Raw genomic sequence first — 12,194 nt, 5'->3', positions numbered from 1 at the left:
AGACACATAATGTTGTAAAAAGTCTTCATCTTTGAACATTTTTAACCCTTGCAAGTCACATAGTTGCCACATAGTTGCTGTTGAGGAGAATATATTTCCTTTCTGTTCCTGTCCTTTGAGCGTTTGTTTTTTGAGACAAGGTCTCTGTCACCCAGGTTTGGAGTGCAGTGGTACCTTCATAGCTCACTTCAGCCTCGACCTCCTGGGCTTAAGCAATCCTCCCACCTCAGCCTCTTGAGTAGCTGGGACTATAGTCACATGCCACTATGCCTGGCTAATGTTTGTATTTTTTGTAGAGGTAGGGTTTTGCCATGTTGCTCAGGCTAGTCTCAAATTCCTGTGCTCAAGTGATCCGCCCCACTCGGCCTCCCAAAGTGCTGGGATTACAGGTGTGAGCCATCGCCCCTGGCCCATTTCTTTTTCAATTAAATTATACAATCCCCTCAAATGCTAGTGGTGCTCAATATCATGGTATGCATATGGAAGGATATCTACATTTGCTACTGGTTGCTTTCATCACACACACACAAAATTCACATCCTAGAATGAGGAGATCACTGGGGTCTGGAACCAACAGTTTCCTGGCTGGTGTGCATTTGCCCTGGCAAAGCCCTGGAGTGGCCCTGGTGGGAGACCCCTGCTCTTGAGCCACCCCAGAACTGCTGTAGGGAGGACAGGCTGCTCCAGTCACCACTCTCTCAGTCAGCAGCCCTTCAAGGTCTGAAGCCCTGGAGTCTTTCTAGCATTTTCTTATCAATAAAGCCTCGCTTCCTAAATTAGAGCTGTGCTCCCACTGATACTTCTTGCTATATGGGATATTGGCTTCTAAAAGCTAATAAAAATTCAGCAGAAAATGTAAGTTAATGAAGTTAAAATAAATCTTTAGAGCATCCATAACAATAGTCAACAAGTAGACTCTTCAATAAAAGAAATCAGCTGACTGAAAAAAAGAACTTTCATTATTTTTTCACAAAATACCATCTTCTTTCCAGCTCACAGGAAGTGCGATAACAAAGTGTATGTATGTTATAGTTGACAATTGTGGCGTCTCATATTTTTCTACAGTATTTTTAGAATTTTTAGAATTCTAAAAATTCTTTTTTACCATCAAGGACATAAGTATCTAACCAATCTAATTATGAAGCTGATTCAAGAATAGACAACAGTATTCTTTCAAGCACTTGTGGACTTTTGTTAAAAGTACGTACAAAAGTAAACTAAGCAGGCACTGTATTGCTGAATGATGTCTGGTTCTATTCTGCTCCACCTGCAAACCTTCTTAGGCTGAGTCCTTTATTGCTGGAAAGTTATGGTTTCACAGTTGCACCGTGTTCATCAAAAGTGTTCTCTCATTTCAGGAGATCAGAAATGGCGTTACCAAAAGGGGCGAGACCCTCAGCTGGCTGAAATCCAGGCTGAAAGTTTTGACAGAAGTTTCTTCTGAAAATGAAGCCCAAAAGCAAGGAGATGAGCTGGCAAAATTATCCAGCTCTTTCAAGGCTCTTGTGACGCTGCTGTCAGAGGTATAGCGTTTACTCACACTCTAAACAGACAGTTCTCGGTGAGGCATCTGGAAGGTTCTTTTTCTTCTGGTTGTAGTTTAGCAAGTAATTTTATAAAGAAACCGTAGTTGAAACAGAATAGTTGTTATGCTTTCTTATATGAAGCTTGTTGGGAAAGATGAAGAGGATGTTTGATGCATGGTCTGTGAAATTATTGGAAATGTTAGTTCAGGTTCATGACCTATATCTGAAATATTAAACTTATCAAATCCACACTTTTTACTTTTATAAAAAGCATTGTTATTTTATGGTCAGCTTAAGATATATCATGGAGGCTAAGAACAAGGCTTAGGGTCAAAGAAATCCAGGATTAGAGTTTAAATGTGATACCCCACCTCCTAGGTAACCTTCAACTTACTTAACATCTAGGTCTTGATTTCCTTATTTATAAAACAGGGTTAAAAATACTCACTCTAAAAAGCAGTGTCATGAATTAAATGCAGTAATGTATGTTAAGCACATAGTGTAGTTCCTGAAACAGAGTAAATGCTCAATAACTGGTTCTTAGTAATAATAAAATATTCAGTGTTAAATCAGCAGGCCAGTAAAATTATCTTCCTAGTGCTTTGATATGCATTTTAATGTTTTTCTATATTCCTTTATAGATTAAAATATACAAACCCATCTACTTCATTTCCAGTAGGGCCACTTCCACCATCAGCAAAAATATTTTTACTGACCAGGTTTTTATATAAATCTAAGTTTGTGCTTTGGAAGATAATGTAAGAACGTAAAGTATATTTACCAGTATTTCTTGAAATCATTTAAGTATAAACTTGCATGGAAAAATGGCCTAATGGATTACAAGAAAATGACCACAAAGCTCAGTTTCTGAAAATCTGAAATTCTCCATAGAGATTTCTCATCTAACAGTTCATCTGTTAACCTTCATGTTTTTAATCCATTTAAATCTGCTTGAGACTCTAATGCTGAATTTACATAAGCCAAGAATACTCTGAACTGCTTATGATTTTAGTTTTATGTGAGAATTTTTATATATAAATTAGAGTTTCCCTATGAGTTTTTGACAAATTGAAAATAGTTCTATGACTAATCAAATTTTGGAACATAATCTATTTCAATCCTTTGATTATCCATCTTTCAAAGCAACAGTCAAATTTAGCCAGTTGCCACAACCATACCTTTAGTGAAAATATGGCAGTTGCTTCTTTTGCTCTTTCCTTCCCTCTTTTGGTGACAGGAAAAGTAAAAACAACATTCTAAAAAGTTAGTGTATATGAAGGTGATCTTTGAGGCAAGATCAAACAAATATTTGTCGTTATTCACAGACAAGCTTGTAATATATTTTGTCCCACCAAAAAAAAAAAAAAAAAATCACTGCCTTTAAAGTTAGAAATTAGTAGTTTCCCTAACATTTACCGAGGCCATTTGCTTTATCTTCCAAGTACTCTCATGATTTTGCCCCAGGACTTGTAGTAAGAATCTCTCTCTAATGAATGTTCACACAGACATTAAGTTTTTACACACTCATCTACCTTAAACTTCTGTATAATTTATATTAATACCCTTTTCCACTACTTGATCACTTACTTAGTGAAAGCAGAAAGAGAGGAATGGAGAAAAACACATTTTGTTTACAGATGGATTTGTATGAAGAGATGGATTTGGCACATTCAGCCCCTTTCTTTGATAATAATTCATTTAGTATTTAAATTAATGTTGAACACAATGTGTTTGCAATTGTCCAGTAGAAGAAAAAAAAAGACTGTGGGTGGATGCACAAGATACAGTGAAGAGTCATTATTTCAACAGATTTGCTCTGATTTATATTGAAATTGGGAGTTTGTGGTTTTCATGAGGTCTCATTGCTGCTTGTTTGGAGAACAGACTGCTCTCCTTGGAAAAACTTAGATTAGAAGAGAGTCAAAGAAAAAAGGATAAAAGAAGAAGAAACTGGAAGGCTTCTGTGGAGAACAAATGACAACATGTAAAAATGAGGATCTTAGCGAAGATAAAGGATAGGCTTTGAAAACAAAGGATTTTGGTAAAACTGAAATAGAGGAAGCAGAAATTAGACAAGAAAATTCAAAATTTAGGGAAATGATAAGGAAGAGAATCCATTAGATGACTACAAAATTGTAAATTATATTTATTTTTATGTAGGATTATTGGAAGTACATTTATAACAAATACTCTTTTATTCTCTTTTTCAACTCTACAAATGTTTTCCTATTTGCTTTAAATAATATGGACTCACTTTCTTGTAAGGCACTTTTATAATTAAGTTTTAGTCATGCAATTATAATTAAAGAGACCTAGAAGGCAATATATGTATGTAATATATGCAGTTTTGTTATCCTTCCTTGATTACCAGGTTGAATGGGTTTTTAATATGCCACAGAGCAACATATCGAATAAAGCCTGCAAGCCCCATAAATGATTATGAAATTTAATAATAATGGAATAAGCCTGAGTAATATGAGAAGGAATAAAAGTTAAAGATCTGTGTTTATATGTCAAGTGGTTGAAGTAGACTTTGTGCACAGTCCTAAAATATGTAAGATTACATGATCTTCAACAGGGGGGTTTTGATCGAAGAGCACAAACATTAAGTTCTAAGATGAAAAAGTTCTGGTGGTGACTGCAGTTAATATTACCTATTGTATACTTGAAACTTGCTAAGAGAGTGGACCTTAAGTGTTCTCACAAAAAAACAAAAGGAGAAATATGTGAGATGATAGGCTAATTAGCCTGATTTGGACAATCATTTCACAGTCATGTAGTACACCTTAAATACATACAATGTTTATTTTTCAATAATACCTTACCAAAAAAATTATATCAACTTCAACAAGTAGCATATGATTTACGTTGTTTTTTTTTTTTTCATGAAAATATAGGTTGAAAAGATGCTAAGCAATTTTGGGGACTGTGTCCAGTACAAAGAAATAGTCAAAAATTCTCTTGAAGAATTAATTTCTGGCTCTAAAGAAGTCCAGGAACAAGCTGAGAAGATCTTGGATACTGAAAATCTGTTTGAAGCACAGCAGTTACTTCTTCATCACCAGGTAAAAATGCCTCTTTCTTCCAACAAGATTATGTAAAGTTGATTTGCTACTGTGAAAGAACTAGGGAGATAAAGAATACAACCACTGGCTTGAGGGAGTGGGTGAGGGGACGTGGGAAGGAAGAGTTGAATGGTTAAAAGAATTTGGCGCTTCTGGGTTTTGCTTTCTCTGTTAGATATTAAACATTTCAGGATATTCTGCAACATAAATTTCCAGACCGAGTGACTTGATGACATCAAAAAGTTCAAGGAGTACTGTGGAGAGAAAATTGGTTTAGCTATGAAAAACTGCACAAAACTTGCTAGATTCTCCTTTTCAAAACAGTTGGAAAGGCATAGATGGACCAATTGCTTCATATTTGAGATCACTGTTCTTTTGTCTTTATATTAAAATCTTTCTCTTCAACTTACAACGTTGAACACACTTTAGTTTGAGAAATGATGACTTACTTAAAGTACTAGACCTTCCTGGAGTGTACACTCTTATAAAGGATTAGAACTAGAAATGAAGAAATTCTGGTATATATATTGATAAGAAACTATTTTAATCAACTTAATTTCTGATAGTCTGGTAGTGCACATTACCAATGTTTGCATAGAAGGAATATATACCTTGTTAAACTCAATATAAATGGAAATTTGATTCAAATAAAATATTTTAATGAAAAAATTCTAGCTAACCTGATACACAGTAGCAAAAGGGTAGCTAATTTATATAATATTTCGTGTGTGTATTATATATGTATATATTCTGTAATATATAAAAATGGAAGTCGCATTAAAAGTATGTTTAAAATCCCAGCCTTCAGGATTTCTAGATTTACTTAATAATTATAAAAAGGCTGAGTATAGGCCGGGCGCGGTGGCTCACGCCTATAATCCCAGCACTTTGGGAGGCCGAGGTGGGCGGATCACGAGGTCAGCAGATCGAGACCATCCTGGCTAACATGGTGAAACCCTGTCTCTACTAAATACACAAAAAATTAGCCGAGCGTGGTGGCGGGTGCCTGTGGTCCCAGCTACTCAGGAGGCTGAGGCAGGAGAATGGCATGAACCCGGGAGGCGGAGCTTGCAATGAGCCGAGATTGCGCCACTGCACTCCAGCCTGGGCACAGAGCGAGACTCCGTCTAAAAAAAAAAAAGGCTGAGTATAAAAAATTAATATTTGGTGTTACATTGTTCTCAATCATTGTGAAATGGTTTTTTGGGTTTCCATTTACTTAGGTCCAATAAATTTAAGATTATAGATATTTATGTTAATATTTTAAAACTCTTAGGCCAGGTACTTTTTATATGGGTGCATTTACTTTGTGAAAATTTATAAGCTGCATATCTGAGATTTATGTACTATTCTATTTGAAGATTATACTTCAATAAAAAGTTTACTTTAAGACAACTTCCCCCCACAAAATCTCAGCAAATTAACCATTCCGAATATACTCAGGAAATAAATATTCATTTATTTTTGGAGACAGTGTCTCACTCTGCCACACAGGCTGGAGTGTAGTGGCACAATCATAGTTCACTGCAGCCTCGAACTCCTGGGTTCAAGTGACCCTCCCACCTCAGCCTTCCGAGTAACTGGGACCACAGACATGTACCACCACACTTGGCTAATTTTTTAATTTTTTTGTAGAAACAGGGTCTTGCTATGTTGCCCAGACTGTTTCAAACTTTTGGCCCCAAACAGTCCTCCAGCTTCGGCCTCCCAAAATGCTAGGATTACAAGTGTGAGCCACTGCACCGCCCCTGGACATAAATCTCTTAATATTTGCATTTTAATAAAATAAATGATTTTTAAAAATTGGAGTTGGGACTTTGTGTTTTTAAGCAGAAAATAATTATTTAAGAAGAATCATGTCAGATGAATTGTTTTGCCAGACTCTTCCTAGAGTATTGCACAAAATGCTAAATGTTCTCCAAATTTGCACACAAAACACGAAAGCCAAATTATTTGTGTTGTTTACCATTAAAAACATACAATATTTACAAATAATGTTCATCTTTGACTAATATAGCATCCGACTACCATTTCAACTGTTAATCTTAGCTTTAAAATACATTTCGGGCCCACCTTTCTGTACTTCTGTTAAGCGTGGGTGTTGATGTCCCTACTTAGCTGTTTAGAGAGCACAATTTATATCCATCTGTTGAATAAATGCTTCCAGCAAAAGACAAAGCGGATCTCAGCAAAGAAGAGAGATGTGCAGCAGCAGATCGCGCAGGCGCAGCAGGGAGAAGGGGGGCTGCCTGACCGAGGCCGTGAGGAGCTGCGGAAGCTGGAGAGCACGCTGGATGGCCTGGAGCGCAGCCGGGAGAGGCAGGAGCGCCGCATCCAGGTAGGAGCCGGAAGTTAGGGGCCATTTAAACAGAGGCTGGGCCAGGGTTCACTTCCGGTTGTGCCTCATAACACCAAGGCAAACCTTTGTTACCGCCTCTGATGTTTCAGCCCTGTGTTAAATTCTGTACATGAACCATCTTTTAATCATCACATCAGCCTTAGAGATGGATATTGGAATTAGCACATTTTGCAAGTGTGGATGCTTAAGAAGAAAGAGTTTGAGGACTTGGTGCTGTATCACACAGCACTGATCAATAATAAAGCCAGGATTTCATCCACACTTTTCTGAATCCAGAAATTTGATCATACCATTTCACTTTTCCAGGAAGCCATGCAGCCACACGTTTATGCCACCTTTATGCTTTATTGGGATGTTGACACATTACCTTTAAAAATGTTTTTGAGTTTTTGCCAACTACTTAATGCTCTTTCTTCATCTCCTCGTCCCTCTTCCTACCTTCTCCTGTGCTTCCTTTCTTGTTTGAGACAGATTGGGAGGCCTTTTTAATTTTTTTGTCACTTATCTACATTTTAAGTAATATCTTTACATTTCTAAGACTTTACAAATTATAAAAAACTCAGAAATCATCTGAGTCCATGTGTCCTCTCTTTTTCTAGATGAAAACATTGACATAGAGAAAAGAAATTCTTACAGAAGATACTAGAATCGTCTCTATTCATTGTGACTGTGTGAAATTTGAAATGAGAATTGGCTGAAAGTTGACAGTTTTGCAAACGAATGAAAATGTGATAGTATTGTGTGACATTTGTAACCCAATTGTTGTTTATTTTTTCAAATTTAGGTCACATTAAGAAAATGGGAGCGATTTGAAACAAACAAAGAAACAGTAGTAAGATACCTTTTTCAAACAGGTTCCAGTCATGAACGCTTCTTGAGTTTTAGCAGTTTGGAAAGTTTATCTTCAGAACTGGAACAAACAAAGGTATATTATGGCTCCTTGGTACCCAATATTCAGAAAAAACAAAGCAAAACAAAACAAAATGATTTCTCCTCCATTATTACTATAAATTGTTATTGTTAATTTAATCGATACTTACTATTTATTGATTCCACATATTGATTCCACATATTGATTCCACATATTGATTCCACATATTGGAGAATGAAAACATAAGTAGGATTAAACATCAAGAAGTAAAACAAAGATTTTTATCAAACTGGAAAATGGTTAGTTCCCTAATAGATGTGTATAGTGTTTTTAAAATCTGGAGGCAGGCCGGGCGCTGTGGCTCAACTCCTGTAATCCCAGCATTTTGGGAGACTGAGGAGGGCAGATCATGAGGTCAAGAGATTGAGACCATCCTGGCCAACATAGTGAAACCCCATCTCTACTAAAAATACAAAAATTAGCTGGCCATGGTGACACACACCTGTAGTCCCAGCTACTTGGGAGGCCGAGGCAGGAGAATCACTTGAACCCGGGAGGCAGAGGTTGCAGTGAGCCGAGATGGCACCACTGCACTCCAGCCTGGCAACAGAGTGAGACTCCATCTCAAAAAAAAAAAAAATCTGGAGGCAATAATATTTTTTAACTGAACCTTAAAGGGCAGTAAAACTTACTAGAGTTTGGAGCGGAATACAGACATTCTTTGGAAGGTGGAATGTCATAGAGCATACAAGTGTTCTGAATAGGAATTCTGTGTTGTAAAATAGAACAATGGGAAATGAATTTGCAAAGGAAATTTGGCCCATATTTCAGAGTCTTGAAGACCTAAAGCATTACTTTCTAGGCAACATGGAGCCAGACTTGTTGAAGGCTTAAAAGGAAAAGCCACACGATCAGAGCTGGGCTTTGGATGAAGTTTTAGGCAGGTGTAGAAAAGTGACTGAAAGTGTGAAAGACTGGGGTCATGGGATCCATTTAAGTTATTGCATATGGGCATATGGGAGTTAATATGGGCATACATAAGGGTGGTGGGGTGGCAGGTGATACACAGAAACAGATACAAAAGATGTGGGGTTCACAGGAAGATAGGGAAACTAACCAGACAGAGTGAGTGACGAAAATGTTGATACCCGAGGTTTTGAGTCTGACGGAGACAATGGAAGTGAGATGGGGAATGTGAACGAGAAACTGTTCATGGGAAAAGATGACCAATTATTTCATTTTGGAGGTAGCGATTTTGAGACTCCAATGGGGCATCAAACAGACCGTATTTAGTAGGTGTACTTGGTGAACCCAACCCTACAAGCTCAAACACCTTGGACACTCTAAGCAGACCAACCAATTTGTACCATGCATTGAAGTTCCTATGGTGCCTCTTTGGGGTTTATAGAAAGACTGAATTAGTAGAGAAATGAGTTAACCGGTGTCTTAGAAAGAAGAGCCTTGTGTCCACCCTTCCCTAGCCTTTAGCAAGAAAACCTTTGTGTTTCTGTTTTCTTACCTGCAAAAGGCTTCACTCTCTCCCATACTGCTAATTTTTTGTTTCTCCTAAAAACTTACTGAGGATTTTGAAGTTTTCTAAGACCACAGACTCTTTCAAGTCTATGCAATATTCATTAGCCATTTAAATAGAACATTATTTTAATTTTTAATTTAAATTATTTGGCCGGGTACGATGGCTCATGCCTGTATTCCTAAAACTTTGGGAGGCTGAGATGGGAGGATTGCTTGAGGCCAGGAGTTGAGATCAGCCTGGTCAGTATAGCAATACCCCATCTCTATTTTAAAAAATAAATAAATTATTTCATGTATTAAAAACATATCAGGTGCCTTTTATAAATACAAAGATATTTATTGGGTTAATTTCCTAAATGTTTCTGACCACGTTCCATCCAGAGTTTCTGACCCCCTGTGATTCCATTTGCACTAATCCCTTTGGATCAGTTTAAGTACCTGTAGATTGAAACAAATGGAATCTTTTGAGTCTTGTTATTCAAATTCTCCTTTGTCCATGATCTTCTATACTTTGGGATTGATGTAATAATATGAGGTAGCATTTATCAAACACATATAATATGTTGATTTAAATATTTGATGTTTATCATTGCCTTTAATCCTCAAAACAGTCCTAAGAAATAGGTATCATTATCAATCATGTTATATGAAGAAGGACACATAAGGCACAAAGTTGGTGATGAACTCACTCAAGATCTGCAGATCACTAAATGGTGAGGTTGGGATTTCAATCCAAAAGGTCCTTTTCCAGAGCCCACATCTTTAGTCACTACGTTATTTTTTCATTCAAAAAACAGAGCCATTTTACTAATTGCCTATGCTCACTGCCAATCTAGAATCATTGCTCTCCTGTAGTTCTTTGCTCACTTTGCTTTGTTATTACAAACCTTTATTCAAGTTGATAGCCCTTGAGTAGTTGTGCTAAGGAATGGTTATGCCAAGGGACTTGAGTGTCCTCTGTGTACTGGTGTGTGTGATAGAGGGTTCATAGCAATATCATGTTTAATCTTGAAAATAAGGTATGGCTTTACTGATGAAGAAAGGAAAATTCAGAGAGATGTGGCCAAAGGTCACTCAGGTAGTGAAGGTCGGAGCCTAGGTTTCATCCCAGATCAATCTAATGTGAGTCAATTTTTACCTGATGCATCCTGCTGCCACTCATATGTTTTCTAAGAAGTTAGAGATAAGGCCTTACAATGTTATTCTGTTTTTGTTTAATTTTGTTTATCACCATCATTCTGCTCTTTCGATTTCTCTGCATTATGCTTTTTCCATACATAGCTCACATAAAAAGCTCTAAAATTGATTGTATATAAGCATTTTCAAACATTACTTTTTCCATGTTTTTCCTGGGTTCTGAGAAACACTAGCAGAAAAAATAAAACACTTTATTTTTCACTTCTGATTATATTCATGGGATTCTAAGAGATCATGTGATGATTTGTAATCTTCACAATTGAATCTACAATGACTGTCACATATAGTAACAGTGGGTGCTTTTATCCAAAGAATTTAATGTTGTGACATTAGCAACTACCATATTTTAGTGTACTATAAATCTCTATGCCATAAGGAAGCTGTACTTATTCATTTTTATTCTCTTAAATTGCAACGTAGTTCTCTGAAGTAACATTGATTTTTTCTTCTTCTTTTTTGAGACAGAGTCTCACTCTGTCACCTAGGCTGGAGTGCAGTGGCACAATCTCGGCCAACACTGAGATTTGTTGGCCGAACTCGTGATATTTCTGTGAGAACATTAAGTCTTTTAAACATGAAGATATAATAGTATTATTTAGTAACTCTATCTTATATGGTACTATGTTCTAGGAGATGCTCTTACTGAAAAGCTGACTTTGGAAAAATACTTATATTTCTACATTATTCATTTAGGAGAAGGGAGTTGATCAAAATTTAAAACTCCTGTGAGATTCTCTTACATGAGAAGAAGTGAGATACCAAGTACATTTTCTTCACTTAGGTTATTACTGGGTTTACCTTTTCTAATTCAGCATTCAATATATTTACTTGACAAAATTCAGGTAACATCTAATATTTACCAGCCACATACATACTAAATTAACTTTTCAATTAAAATAGTTCAGTGCTGTTGAAAATAAGTATATTGGCTTAATAAATCATTTTGTCCTCAAGTTTGTATGAGAGACATAAAAAACGATAATCAGTATCTCCCAGAGTGTTAGGCACTTTAAAAGTAAGATTGCTAATAGAATGCTAACAGTAACCTTCTAAGAAAAGGATTATCATCTGCATTTTACATGAAAGAGCCTGAAAATAATTCACCAAAGTCAAACAACTAGTGATCCTGGATTCTAGCCCAGGCTTGACCGGTTCAAAACTTAAATTCTCTTTCCATCATGTGATACATGTGTATGTAATAAATAAGATTTAACAGCACTAAGATTAGATTATAGCTCTTTTCAGAGAACTAGTTAACAAAATGGCTTGATTACTTCTCTCTCTCTCTCTTTTTGAGACAAAGTCTTGCTCTGTTGCCTGGGCTGGAATGTAGTGGCGCCATTATGCCTCCATCTCCTCTCACCTCAGCCTGCTGAGTAGCCAGGACTACAGGCATGCGCCATCATGCCTGGTCACTTTTTTTTTTTTCCCTAGAGATGGAGGTCTTGCCATTTTGCCAAAGCTAGTCTCAAACTCCTGGCCTCAAGTGATCCTCCTGCCTCAGCCTCCCAAAATGCTGGAGTTAAAGGCATGAGCCATCATGCCTGGCCAAAGATCATTGATAGTCTCTTTTGACTAAGATATTACATTAAATAAATAAACGTTTCTATTCATTGGCCTAGAAATCTATTATGTCTATGATC

At 36.7% G+C, this 12,194-nt stretch overlaps 1 protein-coding gene across 2 annotated transcripts in view; it reads left to right on the top strand.

Annotated features, from left to right (window-relative positions):
- SYNE1 (spectrin repeat containing nuclear envelope protein 1) overlaps positions 1-12,194 on the top strand; it is a 525,017-nt gene that overhangs the window by 196,577 nt on the left and 316,246 nt on the right. For both annotated transcript variants that reach the window (XM_054490749.2, XM_054490748.2), the window contains exons 29-32: positions 1,359-1,523; positions 4,424-4,591; positions 6,759-6,929; positions 7,735-7,875. In XM_054490749.2, coding sequence (XP_054346724.2) covers positions 1,359-1,523; positions 4,424-4,591; positions 6,759-6,929; positions 7,735-7,875 — 645 coding nt within the window. The remainder of the gene's footprint in view (positions 1-1,358; positions 1,524-4,423; positions 4,592-6,758; positions 6,930-7,734; positions 7,876-12,194) is intronic.

Source organism: Pongo pygmaeus, chromosome 5 (genome assembly GCF_028885625.2).
Source record: "Pongo pygmaeus isolate AG05252 chromosome 5, NHGRI_mPonPyg2-v2.0_pri, whole genome shotgun sequence".
In the NCBI taxonomy this organism is placed as follows: domain Eukaryota; kingdom Metazoa; phylum Chordata; class Mammalia; order Primates; family Hominidae; genus Pongo; species Pongo pygmaeus.
The sequence above is the reverse complement of the archived record's forward strand: the minus strand, read 5'-3'. Positions and strand labels throughout refer to the sequence as shown.